This window comes from Drosophila montana, unplaced genomic scaffold (genome assembly GCF_035044405.1).
Source record: "Drosophila montana isolate Dmon_TW-CO22-7 unplaced genomic scaffold, ASM3504440v1 contig_3200_1, whole genome shotgun sequence".
Classification (NCBI taxonomy): domain Eukaryota; kingdom Metazoa; phylum Arthropoda; class Insecta; order Diptera; family Drosophilidae; genus Drosophila; species Drosophila montana.
In genome coordinates, this window is record NW_026998080.1 from 4,532,253 (window position 1) to 4,549,088 (window position 16,836).

Here is a 16,836-nt window from a genome sequence, read left to right on the forward strand (position 1 = left end):
GGCTTTTTGTTCATGGTTTGGCCCCCTATATTAATTTGGCATTCAAATATGACAACATAATTTTGGGTCCAAATTCATGTAAATATTGTACCCTCAAAAATCCTATATAGACATATAGACTTGGGTCGAAACTTCCCCATCCCATAACTCGGTCAAAACTCAACCGATTTTCACGAAGTTGGGCTTTTTGTTCATGGTTTAGACCCTTTATTATTTTGGCATTTTAATCTGGCAACATAATTTTGGGACCAAATTCATGTAAAAATGGTACCCTCAAATATCCTATATAGACATGGGTAAAAACTTCCCCATGCCATAACTCGGTCAAAACTCAACCGATTTTCACGAAGTTGGGCTTTTTCTTCATGGTTTGGCCCCTTTATTAATTCGGCATTCAAATCTGGCAACATAATTTTGGGTCAAAATTCATGTAAATATTGTATCCTCAAAAATCCTATATAGACATGGGTCGAAACTTCCCCATCCCATAACTCGGTCAAAACTCAACCGATTTTCACGAAGTTGGGCTTTTTGTTCATGGTTTAGACCCTTTATTATTTTGGCATTTAAATCTGGCAACATAATTTTGGGACCAAATTCATGTAAAAATGGTACCCTCAAAAATCCTATATAGACATATAGACTTGGGTCAAAACTTCCCAATCCCATATCTCGGTCAAAACTCAACCGATTTTCACGAAGTTGGGCTTTTTGTTCATTGTTTGGCCCCTTTATTAATTCGGCATTCAAATCTGGCAACATAATTTTGGGTCCAAATTCATGTAAATATTGTACCCTCAAATATCCTATATAGACATGGGTCGAAACTTCCCCATCCCATAACTCGGTCAAAACTCAACCGATTTTCACGAAGTTGGGCTTTTTCTTCATGGTTTAGACCCTTTATTATTTTGGCATTTAAATCTGGCAACATAATTTTGGGTCCAAATTCATGTATAAATGGTACCCTCAAATATGCTATATAGACATATAGACTTGGGTCGAAACTTCCCCATCCCATAACTCGGTCAAAACTCAACCGATTTTCACGAAGTTGGACTTTTTGTTCATGGTTTGGCCCCTTTATACATTTGGCATTTAAGTCTGGCAACATAATTTTGGGTCCAAAGTCATGCGAATATTGTACCCTCAAATATCTTATATAGACTTGGGTCAAAACTTCCCCATCCCATAACTCGGTCAAAACTCAACCGATTTTCACGAAGTTGGGCTTTTTCTTCATGGTTTGGCCCCTTTATTAATTCGGCATTCAAATCTGGCAACATAATTTTGGGTCCAAATTCATGTAAATATTGTACCCTCAAATATCCTGTAGAGACATGGGTCGAAACTCCCTATCCCATAACTCGGTCAAAACTCAACCGATTTTCACGAAGTTGGGCTTTTTGTTCATGGTTTAGACCCTTTATTATTTTGGCATTTTAATCTGGCAACATAATTTTGGGACCAAATTCATGTAAAAATGGTACCCTCAAATATCCTATATAGACATGGGTCAAAACTTCCCCATGCCATAACTCGGTCAAAACTCAACCGATTTTCACGAAGTTGGGCTTTTTGTTCATGGTTTGGCCCCTTTATTAATGTGGCATTCAAATATGGCAACATAATTTTGGGTCAAAATTCATGTAAATATTGTATCCTCAAAAATCCTATATAGACATGGGTCGAAACTTCCCCATCCCATAACTCGGTCAAAACTCAACCGATTTTCACGAAGTTGGGCTTTTTGTTCATGGTTTAGACCCTTTATTATTTTGGCATTTAAATCTGGCAACATAATTTTCGGTCCAAATTCATGTATAAATGGTACCCTCAAATATCCTATATAGACATATAGACTTGGGTCGAAACTTCCCCATCCCATAACTCGGTCAAAACTCAACCGATTTTCACGAAGTTGGACTTTTTGTTCATGGTTTAGACCCTTTATTATTTTGGCATTTTAATCTGGCAACATAATTTTGGGTCCAAAGTCATGCGAATATTGTACCCTCAAATATCTTATATAGACTTGGGTCAAAACTTCCCCATCCCATAACTCGGTCAAAACTCAACCGATTTTCACGAAGTTGGGCTTTTTCTTCATGGTTTGGCCCCTTTATTAATTCGGCATTCAAATATGGCAACATAATTTTGGGTCCAAATTCATGTATAAATGGTTCCCTCAAATATCCTATATAGACATATAGACTTGGGTCGAAACTTCCCTATCCCATAACTCGGTCAAAACTCAACCGATTTTCACGAAGTTGGGCTTTTTGTTCATGGTTTAGACCCTTTATTATTTTGGCATTTTAATCTGGCAACATAATTTTGGGACCAAATTCATGTAAATATTGTACCCTCAAAAATCCTATATAGATATAAACCTTCGTTCATTAAAACCGTGACCCTCATTTCCATCCATTTCCAATTTATCAAAAATAACTGAAAATAATTGTAAAGCCGATCCGATGGTAAGCAAAAAAGTTTTGAGCAACAGCTTTCCGCTAAATTTGCATAGCTGCGGGGGGAATTTCCAAAATCGTTAAATTTGAAGCCGATGGGATGAAAAAAATTGTTCACTCTCATTTCCCATCCAGACCTACATTTTGCAAAAAGTGGAAAAAATGACTCCAACGAATTTTCCTAAAGATCTATGCGAATAAATCTCCTTCCGAAAGATCACCTTTCAACCTAAACTCGCCTTTCAATCTCTGCTCTGCTCCGATCGGATGGCAAACTAAAAGCTTTCATACAACTTTATTCCGCTAATTTATCCCAGTTGCGGACAGAATGTACGAAATCTTTGAAACACGTATTCATTATGTTTTGATGTAGGGCTTTGAAAGTAAATTTAAGTCTGAAATACAAGAAATGAATTGACGATCTTATGGTTTGGGCTAGGCGTTGATCAATCAGTCAGAACAAACAGTTTTATATACAGAAAGTTGGCCTTTCAATTCTTTCAAATACTGTGTGAATAATCAATAATTTTTAATGAAAACTCGGATTTGATTACCTTTGCATATTGTAACTCAAATGGAAAGACGTTGTTTTTTCTAATTTTTCGCCAAAATAATTTTGTTTTTTATTGATATGTTGTGTTTGAGTCAATCAACGAATTTGAACAGCCGTCGATATAGGCTTTATGCAACTTATTGACAAATTCCTTGTCGTTTTGAATAAGGTAAGTAAAGGCCTGTACAAATTGCGCAGAGTTAAGTGGCAAATATGGTTGCTCTGGCTCTGGTTTGACACCGGGGACATCAAACATTGTTGGCGGCATAAGCGCGGGCTTCGCATCAGGCTTATCCCCGACCAGCAGCCTTCTCAGACACTTCTCGGCTTCTGCACTCGCTAGCAAAGCCGATGCTGGTGATTCATCTCTCAGGAAAGAGATTGGCTTTCCAGTATTCCGAGCTATCGACGATGTTGATGCCGTAGGAAATGGTGACAATGGACTTTTTAAGGACCCCATCAATTCGCCGTCTCTTGCCGAAGATTGACAGTGCGCCTCGTTGGGCGTAACAGAACGCTGTTGCTTCTCCAACTGGTCGACTGAAAGAGGCTGTGGCCGATTTAATTGCGCCTCCACTGTAGCCTGCTTTGCAGACTCAAAGAACTTCAATACATTATGGGAAGTCACGTTTTCGGGCTGTGCAGCTGTGGTTGCAGCCTGGGACTGACAATTTAATTGTGCATTGTATTCCTTTTGGGCCTGGCTAAGCATGTTAAATATGCTTGAGTTGCCCGATTTTGCCGAATATGCCAGTAATGATCCAGATTGCTGTCCGTTACTTGACTTATTTAGCAGCAAGCTATTAACCAGGCTACTTATACGATCGCACTCTTCGCTGTTGTAAAACCAAAATCCACGGATACGCGACCGTTCGTTGCGGTATAGCAGAAAAGGTGGCTGCGACTGCAATTCCAAACTGCCGGTGATTGGCTCCACAAATGATGTCGTGTTTAGTCGATTGTTAATAAATATGCTGTGAAATGGCTCGGCATTTCGATGGTAAATAAAAAATGCGCCTTCGACATCAGTTTTCTCCCATTCATTTTGCTCCGAATTAAAAGTGTAAAATGCAACATGTGATGACGAGTCAACAATCTCTTTAGCGTATGGATCAATTTTCTTGATGGCCGACAAATTCATTCGAGTTATGCTCTCGTCCGCCATGCTATAATATTTAAAACTATTATTGTAATCAAAAATTTAACAATCCTATTACAAATGTTGGTGAGGAGCAATATTCGATTTATTTTGAGTAATCGTAAGCACAGTTCACTCTGAAGCTAACAAGAGGTGTAACTAATAAATACTTTTTAAACCGATAACAAATAATATTGAAATTTTTTAATGTTCTCATATAAAGAGCATTTTATAAGTGTTTATTAATTAATTAATAATTTAACTATTTTCAATTTGTCCACATTTGTCTGATATTTAAAAATTATTTGGCCCGTGATTATTGTTTACTATACAATTGATCACCTCTTTTAGAACTAATTAAAATCCGGCAATTTTGTAATATCCTTTTATGAGCAGCGAAAAAGAGTTTTGGTAATAATTGGTTTAAGTTTTACCTTCCTATTTGCATGAACAAGATAGATTACAATGCTTCTGAGGAGATTTGCGAAATGTTTTTAAAGTATTTCATGGTACCTGCGTTTTGATATTGACATTCTATTCACAACACATGCACACTTTAATTGCTATTTGAAAGCTCTACGGAGAAGAATCCCTTTTATATTTCAAGATAAATATTAAAAATAATGCACCAATCAATGAAAGTTGTTAAACAACATATTTAGATTACCTTGCAGACCCCCAGAGGCCATTAAAGCTAACTGTAACTTTTACTTGACGGCAGCACATAGTGTAACATTTTAATTAAGCTTCCCCATAGGTAAAATCTCCAATTGGGTGAGAAGTTTTGCTTTAAAGTTATCGGAATGCAAAGTTATCGGAATCCAGAGTATATATGTTTCTTGTATGCTAACTATTTTTAATTTCATTATTCATTATATTGGGAAGCTATTTAACGTATGTCACATATACTTATTTTGTTAAGTAATCTTTATTATAAAATAATTATCTAAGAATTGCTAAAAGTAGCAAAATGAAACATATTTGTACCATGATATTAAAACGGGCGAGAACGTTGATTTCAACTTTTTGTATTGTTTTTAACCGATTTCAAATTAATTTTCAAGCTTCTATTGTCCTCGGGCGATATGGTCAGCTGAGAAAAATGTATTAAATCTTCAAAAGTTTATAATGTTTTAATATTAAATATAAAATCGTGAGTATATTTTCTCAATTTCATATATTAATTTCCTACAACTTTTATATTTTAATTTATTTTTTTTTTTTTAAATATATACGTTCAGATAATAAGCTTTGATATATGTTCGAAGGATGGGTTAATATAGATCGCAATATGATTTATCAATTATTTCGTGACTCTAAGGGACTGCCCATATCAAAATTATATTAGGACTCGATTAAAGACAAATTCCTGTTTATGTTATCGATATTCCAACGAAAAAAGGCGCGATCGTAAATATTATATTTTTATTTGTTTATGAACAAAAGTTTTGATAAATTAGTGTTAGCATGCAAAAGTCGATAACGTAAATATGAATACACAAAATGAACCTGATATTGTTTTTAAGCACATTGTCTTGTTTTTAAATGTAGCTCATTTTTTAAACCGAAAGATGACCTCCCAGGCCCAGAAAAAGCGAGCGACCCAGAGTAAGTGTTTGCAAGTACAAATTAATATTAACATATAATTCATTTAACTATTATTACTAACAGAAAGGCCAAAAGAACACACCCAGAGAATATATCTAAGAACGTTAAATCTGAAGTCGCTAAAGAAGAGCCGGGAAATGAAGAAAAACTGCCGGCATTGGGATCGACGGAGGCAGACAAGCCCACGGACATGCCGCCCAGTAAGATCACAAAGATGGAATTGAATTCAGAGATAACTGAAGGTGAAGGGACTGAAATCTACGACCCGTCTTTGGAATCCTATCATCCCTTAAAGCACGCCTATTGGAGAGAAGAACGCGTGTAAGTATTACTGAAATAAAAATGTCAAAATGTCTCAATCTATGGATTTAAATTTGGGTCCCAATAAAGTACGTTCTGTTAAGAGCAGACTAATACATGCCCACATTTTATTTGAGCTCCGTGAGGCCTTGCATTTATTAAACCATGTTTAATTATATCTCTTTTAAGGACACCTTACTTGGCCTTGGCTCGAACGTTTCAAGTTATTGAGGAGACTTCGGGGCGAATAAAAATGATTGACATATTGAGCAACTTTTTTTGCTCGGTTATGTTGGTTAGTCCGGAAGACTTGGTGCCGTGCGTCTACCTTAGCATCAATCAGCTGGCCCCCGCCTATGAGGGACTGGAACTTGGCGTCGCCGAAACCACGCTCATGAAAGCAATTTGCAAAGCAACAGGCCGAAACCTAGCACACATTAAGTCGCAAACACATTTAACTGGCGATCTGGGCATTGTGGCGGAACAGTCGCGTGTATCGCAGCGCATGATGTTTCGCCCAAAGCATTTGAATGTGCGCGGCGTTTTCGCCAAGCTAAAAGAGATTGCAAAAATTTCAGGGCAAGCCAAAATGACACTGGTCTATGATGTCTTTGTTGCCTGCCGATTGTCTGAGGCACGTTTTTTTATTCGGTCCTTGATTGGTAAATTGCGTATTGGCATTGCCGAACAGAGCTTACTAACTGCTCTGGCAATTGCTCTGGTTAAAAAAAATCATATAGACGATTGCAAAACGAACAAAGTGTGTGATGTTTACAAAGATGAAATAACGGAGACCACATTAATGCTCAAAACAACATTTAGGTAAGCTCTAAGCTATGTTGCTAAGCTGCTGCCTAACTCTTACAGGTTGGACTGTGCGTTGATCACCAATCAGTCAGGCAGTCAGGACAAACAGTTTTATATATAGCGATATATATATATTTATATAATTATTTATTGTTTTGCTATATAACTGGTGTACAAAGATTGCTTTATCATTCTCTTTAAACTTTTTCAGCCAATGTCCAAACTATGACATCATCATACCAGCAATATTGAAATATGATATTAAGGAGCTTCAAGAGCGTTGCCCGATGCATCCTGGAATGCCGCTTAGACCCATGTTGGCGCAACCGACTAAAGGCGTTCTTGAAGTTTTGGAACGCTTTAGTGGAATGCATATTACTTGTGAATGGAAGTATGATGGTGAACGGGCACAAATTCATTTAAATGAACTTGGTGAAATTTCAATTTTCTCGCGCAATTCGGAAAACAATACGCCGAAATATCCTGATGTTATTGCAAGAAGCAAGTCATTTCTTAAAACTGATGTTCAGTCGTATATAATTGATAGTGAAATTGTCGCATGGGATATAGAACGCAAGCAAATCCTTCCATTTCAAATACTTAGTACACGTAAGAGGAAAAATGTTGATATCGATGATATTAAGGTTCAAGTGTGCGTGTACATTTTTGATCTTCTGTATATTAACGGAGATTCCCTTGTCACAAAGCCGCTTTCCTTACGTCGAAAGATGTTATTTGAACATTTTCAAGAAGTGGAAGGTGAATGGAAATTCGCCACAGCCCTTGACACAAATGATATGGATGAAGTGCAACAGTTCTTAGAAGAATCAATCAAAGGCAAGTATACATTAAGATTTCGCTAATTTATTTTTCAGTTTTTATATACAATTCTCTAACATTGGTAATATCTTCAAGCAATCGAAAAGATAACCACAGTGAAATATCGATTCTTGTGGGTTTGGAGTGAACGAGGCTCATTATTAAAAAAAAATTCTCTAATATGTTTTTGGTCCTTTAAAACTTATATTTCATAATTATATTCATACTTTTTAGGTAACTGTGAGGGTCTTATGGTAAAAACTTTGGAGGAAGAAGCAACTTATGAAATTGCAAAAAGATCAAGAAATTGGCTTAAATTGAAAAAAGACTATCTGTCAAATGTTGGAGATTCACTCGATCTTGTCGTTATCGGTGGCTACAAAGGCAAAGGGCGCCGTACTGGCACCTACGGTGGCTTTTTGCTAGCTTGCTATGACACGGAAAATGAAGAATACCAAAGCATTTGCAAGATTGGAACAGGTATTTAATTTACATATTTATTGATTACTTTTATTGAATTGAATATTTATACTTGAAGGTTTTACCGATGATGATTTACGGGAGCACTCGGAATTTTTCAATAAGCATGTAATTGGCAGTGCCAAATCATATTTCAGATATGACCCCAGCTTGGAGCCGGATGTTTGGTTTGAACCTGTTCAAGTTTGGGAGGTTAAATGTGCAGATCTATCGCTTAGTCCGATTCATAGAGCGTCTATAGGAATTGTTGATGCTGAACGTGGCATTTCACTACGTTTTCCTCGCTTCATACGCATTCGTGATGACAAGAGTCCTGAAAATGCAACCGACGCTAATCAAGTGGCCCATTTGTACAAATCACAGGATCAAGTTAGAAACAATCAGAAGTCCAGCAGTCTTATGGATATTGAGAGTGATTTTTATTAATAAAACAGTAAGCGCATAACTAGAAATAACATTTAAATCATTTAATTTAGTTATTTAAATATAGAATGGGCACTGGTGCTGCTTTCCGAAGATTTTGATTCACGCCGTGCATGCTCAAAATTGTCTTTATTTTCCTGAAATTTGTGCTTATTGCGTCTACCAAACCTTTTGTTCTTGGGCGTCTCGTCTGTCACAAAAGTATCGCCTTCGGAAGCTAATAAAGGAGGTTCTGTTACACGATTTGGGTCTTTACAACCACTTGGAGAATTATCTTCTGATCGCAAACTGGTTCTAACCTTGGGCTGGTATATGGCAATTGATGGGCGATCCTGTTAGAGAAGATAAATAATATTGACTTTATCATAATCATCCATAATTATCTATGTGAAAAACGAACCTTATTTCTTATTCGACGTTCTTCTGCTGCACGTGCATTATTAGCTTTACATGTATCATGTGGCATACCAATTTCTTCACTAGTTAACGGGCTGTTCAGTTCAGAGAGGGTTGGCACTGATTTACCAGTTTCTTTCGAATTTAAATATTTCTCTGCAGGCTCATTGCTATTTTTAGGTTTTGCTAGCACTTCACTGGACACATCTACTGAAGTGGCTGTGCATGTGTTCGAGTCAGCTAAATTAGTCTCAGCTATAGATTTTTTCTTTAAAATGACAATTTCTTTCTTTGAATTTGAATTTTTTGTGGGTTTTTGGCTCATATCTTTGTCATGGCGGTCATTTTTTTTTTATCGCGGATTTCGCGGTCGCGCACCAACTTTCGTTGTTCGTGTTCTTCTCGCCGACGTTGGTCGCGTTCAGTCCGCCGCTTGGAGCGTGCGTTTTTCGATGTATCTTCTGGCAATTGACTGTCTTTGTTAAATCCTTTTTTGGCATTACTATTAAGAGACTTTTTACTTTCGTTTCCAGTATCCTTCATTTTAATATTTTCCGGTTGCTCTGTCGACCTTTGTAATTTTTGCTCTTCACGGTGCTTTCGTTTTTCCTCGTTTCGCTTTCGGGCTTCTTCGCGACGCTTTTCTTTTTTGTTTGCCAAGTATTGAAGCAGTGGAGTAGATTTTACCTTCTCATCTCCTCGATTTTCAAACGTAAAATCAATCTTTATATCTCCTAAACGATTTGCCTCCTCGCGTTCGTCAGCTAACTTTTGAAGAAATTCTTGATAGTGCGGTTCCTTCTCAATAGTGTTGACTTTGTTGTCGTGACTCCGCGCTTTGTTCTTCAAAAAGCATTGAAACGGGGCATACTCCACAATAGCAACATATTCTGCACCCTTTGAGTCGACAAAAACATATCCATCAAACCGGTCGCGAAACTGCAGAACTTCGGTAATATCCTTAAGAGACATATCAATGTAAGCACGGCATGTGGCTTCTAGTCCGAGGGACCAGTCAGCAGGGCAATAGTAGTACGAATCGTTATCCGGCAATGGATCCACTTGTTCTAAAAACTCCTGTTCGGTCATTGTCGGTGGCAAATGACGGACCACAATCTAAGTTAGTGTTCAACATTTTAGTAATTGAAATTTAAATATTTAACTATTGTGTACCTTGATTGACTGGTTTGACTTATCCTTCTTATCCCGACGTTTATTTACTCGCTGCTTTTCCATGTTAAAACGAATTTATTGTTTATTAATCTCACGCCGCACAAAACGAAGTTAAAAACACCACATACTCGATAAAATATTCTAAAACACACTTATCGATAAATAAACTTAGCGTCGTAAAACACCATTGGAACAGTGAAATGAAACATTAACATGTAAAAATAAGTGTATAAACACTTGCAGTTGGACTTCTGGAGAACAATTTAAACAAACACTTCCTCTAAATCGATTCAGGTACGTTTTTCAACCTCGTTCTTCACTTATGCTAAGCTCCCGCACATATAGGTATTCTAAAATGCTTAAATTATTTATTTTCTTGAAAACATTAATGTTTTTTTTTTACTTTTGGGAAACAATGGAATTAAACCAAGATTCATCTTCCTATTTTCCAAACACTTCTTATGCTAAATCGATTCAGGTACGTTTCTTAACCTCATGCTGCCATTATGCTAAGCTCCCGCACATATTATGTATTCTAAAATGCTCATTTTTTGTTTTTGAAAACACTCATATTAAATTAAACATTTTATTATTTATTTAAGATTTATTCATAAGAGGTTTGATGCACAATACAGTGAAACAATAATGTCGACGTACAGCGATTAAAATATTCTTTGGTAAAGAAAAAAAACTAACTAGCAGTAAGTATTAATGCAGTTTTCTTTATTTATAATTAAACTTTATTTAACAAAATAAAATTTTTCAAGAAGTTATAAGTAAAGAACAATAAAAAAAAAAAATTATACTATTATATCGAGTATTAAGTAGATAGGATAAAGAGATAGTGAAGGGAAATCTCCGACGGTGGGGGAAATTTATGGTCTGTCCGGCAAGTTTGCTCTACTAATAGCTGGGAATGGTCAGTGAGTTTCCGAACGTATTCTGAAAGCAAAAATTTTATAAGGGAGAGAGAAAGTTAGGTGGAAAACACTTTGCATAATACACCAAAAGAGTTGCGCATAGCATAATCCCTTGTGCACGTAGGTAGGAAAAGGGGCGATAATTCCTGGTAGGTCTGGACAGCGCAGACAGTTGAAGGCTCCCTAACAGAAAAGAAGAATTGTTGTCCACAACAATCAATTTATTTAGGAAGACATCACCGAGGATTGTCCCACGGTTGGTTAACGACGGAAGATAAAGAAGAGGAAGCCTTGTGGAGTATGATGACAACCGAAGATGGGGGTCCCAATTTAAATCTCGTAAGGCAAAAAGCAGAGAACTGACTCAATACGATCCTGACTATTATCACTAACCATACAATAAATAGATACGTCAAACAGAAAAATAATCGAAACACGATAAATTGATGTGAGTAAACCCCATGACTGCTTGCTTGTGGCTGCCGAACGCCGGACTCGAAAGCCGAACGCTCAGTATGAAGCCGAATCTCGCTCAGCGGGCAACAAATGTGTGTTTGCATGTGCAGAGGCGCTTCGCTCTCACTCATTGCTTTTCGCACTTGTGTGTATCTCATTCTTCCTGCATAGCTTATAGCTTTTAAAGAAACCCCGCGATCTACAAATATACATATGTTTATGTTTTGCGGATGTGCGCACAAGTAGATCACGGCGTTTGTCGCCGGGTTGGGTTGGCGCTGCCTTCGGCTTTTTAGTAGACCCTTTCATGTTTTTTTTTCGTCCAGTGAGGCAAGATGAGAAGAATCAGATTTAATTTTTCATAATAACAACTATTTATATTTTATATTATAATTTTTTTTGTTTACTGCGGGGATATAGGACTATTTAGCTTAATATAAAAAAGTCGTATTTCTGCAAGGATAGTTCATGGTCGGCTTGTCCAAAAATTCTGAAAAAAGACCAAAAATTGATTTTCTGGGATGTCACACACACATACAAATGTGTGTGAATGAGCAGCTGATTTTATGATTTCGGGCTTAGATATTCTGATTCCTCCAAAACAGGGAAACCATTTTAAGGGAATACATTTTGTAGACCATGTTTATGCCCTGAAAAGTGGCGAAGCAGAGCTGCAGACGGAGTACGATTACGTACAGCCTCAGTTGAGTGTATCTGCTAGTCGGGGAGAATACAGAAATTTTACTTGTTGCTTGTTTTTTTCAGTGTAAATAACACACCAAGGACTTTTATTGTGCCTGGTAAATGCGAACCCAAACTTAATTAGCATAGTTCTGATATATTTATCATATAAATTGAGTTTGCTTTGAAGGCTATTGAACATCTTCCAGACCTATATCTGGATGAGCGTAAATTCCGTAGATATATAGATTATCTTTATTCACAATTTGTATATCTTATATTTTCTGGAATGGACGCATTTGTTATGACATTAATGAAGAATATGAATACTTTAGTGGAATCCTGTGAAAATATTTGCAGGTCTCAAGAAATTTGTATTTTATAAAATCGAAGGAAAATTATCTATAATTACATTTCCTAGATACTTCAGCTGACTTTTGTAATCAAGCACTTTCTTTATGGTCATTGTTTTTGTGACGTGTGTGGTGTAATTTGAAACATTTCCACCCCCAAAACAATGTGAGCTATTTGGCACCGCCTCCAAACACGTAGCACGACATTTTTTCTCTCTTTCGTTTTATGCATCCTTAGTGTCCTTTTTTATCTAAAGGATGATGTTAAGACAATCGTAACAGTAATTTTTTATTTAAGCAGAGTTAAAACTCGTATTTTGTGAGTGGTTTCAAATTTAGTTATTTTATTATTATGTGATTGTTACAGCGAAATGATTATCTAATAAGTGTCGAGCTCTTTTTATTGTGCCAAAAAGTGATTGATTATATGCAATGGAATTTTCATTTCTAAGCAAAACAAGCTATGATAAAGATTGTATATATAATTCAAATTCACAATTGCACAATTCGAATGCGAATCCCCGAATTTCTGTGCCAAATCACATGGCCCATTATAATTTAATAATTGACTCAAGCTATAAGTTACGGGCCAATGAGGCCGCAATAAGAAATTCATTAAATCAAGAATCCAATATACTTTTTTCAAAAATAACGAATGTTGCCGATCTTTATCCTGGAACTCACAACATTGCGTCCTATAATTCCGGTAAGTCTTAAATTTAGCAAAAATATAAGTTAAGTTCTGAAGATTCTATACAATCCCAAGTGGAGTTAAATTTTGATCAACTGATAATTCTTCAAGTAGAGTAAATTTGGGGACAAATTATATTAGTTAAATACAATTATTGTCTCTTCCTCATCCTGACATGGTTTTTGGCCGCGAATTCGCACTGTACTTAGAAACGCAAATGACAACAATTTTGCCTCACTCGAGGCGTTCTCTAAGACTGGGGATGCACAAAAATGTTATTTCTCTGTTTGACCGACCTCCTCCCTCACTTAGATGGTCAATAACAATTCGCAGGGATGATTAGTGGCTAGCACTTTCCGTTTCTGGCAAATCTTCAGCTCTACAGAAACAAAGTGCACTCTCGCTTAATAGATAAAGGGATATACCAGCATTAACAAAGATAATTTTCAAAAAAACGAGAAAGAAGAGCTATCTTCGGCACGCCGAAGATTTAATATCCTTGCAGAACCAACCTTTTCATAATGCTCAGGGTGCTTTGTCTGTAAATAAGAAGCACAGGGAAACTAGTAAATGCCAAGTTTGGTCAAGATATCTAGAAAAGCAAAACAGTTTTCCATACAATAACTTAATGTTGGTCCGATCGTTCCTATGGCGGCTACATGATATAGTGGTCCGATGTTGATAGGATGTTGCATTTATATGGGAAGCATAGTACAACTAATAAATTCCGAGTTTGGTGAAAATATCTTGATAAAAAAAAAGTTTTTCATATAAGAACCTCATTTTCGATCGATCGTTCCAATAGCAGCTAAATGATATAGTGGTCCGATCCAGCCGGTTTCGACGTATATACTGCGTGCAACAGAAAGAGGCACTTCCGCAAAGTTTGATGACGATAGCTTTAAAACTGAGGGACTTGTTCGCATAGAAACAGACGGACATGGCTATATTGACTCGGCTGTTGATATTGTTCAAGAATATATATACTTTATGGGTTCGGAGATGCTTCCATCTGCCTGTTACATACATTCACGCTACGAGCTCATTTGCTTTAGCAGTAATATATAAAAAACATGTAAAAGGCTCTAGTCGGGAGCTCCCGAGTTGGGGATACCCTGAATTCTCTTCTACCATCACCAAATAAAGCTCGCGAATACGTACAACCTCGTTTGTCTCAGCAGTAATAAAAATAAATTAAAAAAAAAATAGTTTTCTCGATAGGACTCGAACTCGTAACAGACCACACTACTTGCCGCCGCCTCTACCCCACAACCAAACTAACAATTGAGTCTCAGCGAGAAAAAACGGATTAAAATAGCAGCACAGAAAACAATACAATCGCAATTGCAAAGCTGTAGATAGAATTCAATACAGATGTGTGTGAATGTGTGTGTGTAATTGTATACAGAAATTCTTGCAATTTGCGCTAGCTGCCGCGAACACAAAGTCAGCCAAATCACGTTTTCCTTAATAACTTCTGTGTTTCTTAACCGATCTTGATGAAATTTTCAACAGTAGATCTTTTTGTACTATAAAATATTTTTATATTCTCAAAAAGTCAATTGCTTTAAAATTGTGGCTTATATTGGTGGGCAATACAAAGCATTATATCCATTTAATCCATTTTCAATGGATTCAGGGTATAAAAATATCATTGAATTAATTATCACCTGATGTTTCGATATTTAACTCATTAGGATGCCAATTTAATATTTAGGGCCAACTTGTGGAAGTTGCACTATCTTCTAAGACTATCGATAAATGGCTTTTGAGCAAACAAAAATTAATCCATGTAAATTGCAAACATTTCTCATTTTAATTTAGGATATCCACTTAAATATACTGACGAATGTTCAAGTATAAGCGATAAATCCAAACAAAGACGAATACGTACAACGTTTACATCAAGTCAACTAAATGAGCTAGAAAAAATATTTTTGGAAACTCACTATCCAGATATATATACAAGAGAAGAAATTGCATCAAAGTTGCATTTGACGGAGGCAAGAGTACAGGTAAATTTAATAAAAGTCAAAATATATTTGAATGCATATAAATAAAACGAACCGACAGATAAACCTATATAACAAATATATTTTCTGCAACCTTACTTTTTTGGTTTATTGGTGCTTCACAAATAACAAACACCCTGGACACATAAAACTCTATTTGGGATTTATTTTAAGTGTTCCCCAAATAACAAATAACCTGAACCCAATCAACTCTATTTATTATTTTTTTTTTCTGTTTGAGTGTGAGCGAATTATGGCACTAAGCATACAATATATGGAGGGTTCAAATTGCAAAATAATCGAATCAAGAATTCTCAATGCTAGTGAGCCCCATGAGAGTAAGACTGCCGAGAGCGGAAGCCAAAAGCCTAGTCTTAAGAGCCGATCGATTAGTTTCAAGCCGTATCTCAATGATATCAATGACAGCACTGCAAAGAGTATGTCTTCTCTTTCGAGTGAGCTGTTGTGTGAAATTATTAAAGGGTTTGGCCCGTCCATGAGCAAAGGAAGCTACTTGGAAACAAGCGTAAAGCGCAAGAGCTTCTTTTAACTCCTTGAACTGCAATTATCTGTATATTGTATGCTATCCTGCGTGCATGTGCTGCAATTTTAATTCAGTATTTTTTTAAAACTTCCCTTAGTTTGGCTATAATATATAGGATAAGTTCAAGACCGGCAGAAGGAACTTTTGTTTTAAATTAATCCGCTGGGGCCGTGGCAAATCTATATTTAATAGCTGGACCAAAAGGGGAATGAAATCTATTGAAACTAAAATACAAATATAATATCATATAACTAGAGTAGAAGGGAAAGCGAGAAAGGATATCTTCGGCAAGCCTTACGGCTTTGCAAATATTTGATTAAAGTGAACCTTATTATTGCTGAGTTTGCCGAAAAGTTCTTGGAAAACAGAATATTTTGCCATACAAGAACCGAATATTCGACCTATCAGTTCTAATTGGCTAATTGGGAAGGTTGAATAATCGTTAGGAACACAGCTTTTTTATTAAAACCCTGCCATGGCTATGTCAAAAGGGGTTAACTAGTCTTCGGCGTGCCGAAGATGGCCGTTCTTCTTTGCACTAATGATTTATTTGCGATGTCTTTTTAGGTTTGGTTCCAGAATCGCAGGGCGAAATTTCGGAAACAAGAAAGGCATGCCGTTTATGTTATGAAAGATAATTGTACCAAAATGGAAAGGCGGCAAGATGCAGTATCTGGGACTCAATGTTATGATGTATTAATTCCGGAATCTCAAAATTCGTGCCAAAGAAAATGTTTTTATAATAAAATATAAAACATAAAATTTATACAAAAATATCCAACACATTTGAGTGCAATTGCAGCTATTCAAATTAAAAAACGATTTGCTAGCTCGGGGCGTGGCAGCATGAATATACTTTATTTGTGTGATCTCTGAGATCACTACTGCCAGGAAACATGGAGTCGTGAATAAAGTTATTTAACTGTGGCTCAGAATAATTTCTTTGCTAAGATCAACAACGAATGAATAAGTGAGTGAGATAAAAGAAGAATACCTCTAAATGTGTGAATT

At 36.4% G+C, this 16,836-nt stretch overlaps 4 protein-coding genes across 6 annotated transcripts; 2 read left to right on the plus strand and 2 right to left on the minus strand.

Moving 5' to 3' along the window:
• Positions 1–3,056: 3,056 nt before the first annotated feature.
• On the minus strand, positions 3,057–4,259 carry DCP1 (decapping protein 1). Its single transcript, XM_064687550.1, has 2 exons — positions 4,242–4,259; positions 3,057–4,190 (listed from the first exon to the last, which is right to left on the minus strand). Exon 2 carries the CDS (start codon positions 4,187–4,189, stop codon positions 3,095–3,097), a length of 1,095 nt encoding a protein of 364 aa, XP_064543620.1. The 5' UTR covers position 4,190; positions 4,242–4,259; the 3' UTR covers positions 3,057–3,094.
• A 1,257-nt stretch (positions 4,260–5,516) lies between these two features.
• DNAlig1 (DNA ligase 1) lies at positions 5,517–15,226 on the plus strand. 3 transcript variants are annotated; one of them, XM_064687029.1, is made up of 8 exons: positions 5,517–5,646; positions 5,714–5,770; positions 5,834–6,091; positions 6,260–6,892; positions 7,089–7,714; positions 7,931–8,176; positions 8,235–8,609; positions 15,094–15,226. In XM_064687029.1, the coding sequence occupies exons 1-7, from the start codon at positions 5,630–5,632 to the stop codon at positions 8,600–8,602; spliced, it is 2,205 nt and encodes a 734-aa protein (XP_064543099.1). In that variant the 5' UTR covers positions 5,517–5,629; the 3' UTR covers positions 8,603–8,609; positions 15,094–15,226. The 3 variants fall into 3 exon arrangements, with proteins under 3 accessions (XP_064543099.1, XP_064543101.1, XP_064543098.1); XM_064687031.1 differs by lacking the exon at positions 15,094–15,226 and adding an exon at positions 8,667–8,722; XM_064687028.1 differs by lacking the exon at positions 15,094–15,226 and having other exon boundaries at positions 8,235–8,722.
• On the minus strand, positions 8,574–10,329 carry Upf3. Its single transcript, XM_064687032.1, is given in 4 exon segments — positions 8,574–8,931; positions 9,000–9,340; positions 9,343–10,111; positions 10,169–10,329. Coding segments are annotated over 4 exon segments (1,452 nt in total). The 5' UTR covers positions 10,232–10,329; the 3' UTR covers positions 8,574–8,652.
• On the plus strand, positions 12,839–16,578 carry PHDP (Putative homeodomain protein). The gene is made up of 3 exons (XM_064688213.1): positions 12,839–13,284; positions 15,094–15,284; positions 16,393–16,578. Exons 1-3 carry the CDS (start codon positions 13,011–13,013, stop codon positions 16,576–16,578), a joined length of 651 nt encoding a protein of 216 aa, XP_064544283.1. The 5' UTR covers positions 12,839–13,010.
• The last annotated feature ends 258 nt before the right edge of the window (positions 16,579–16,836 follow it).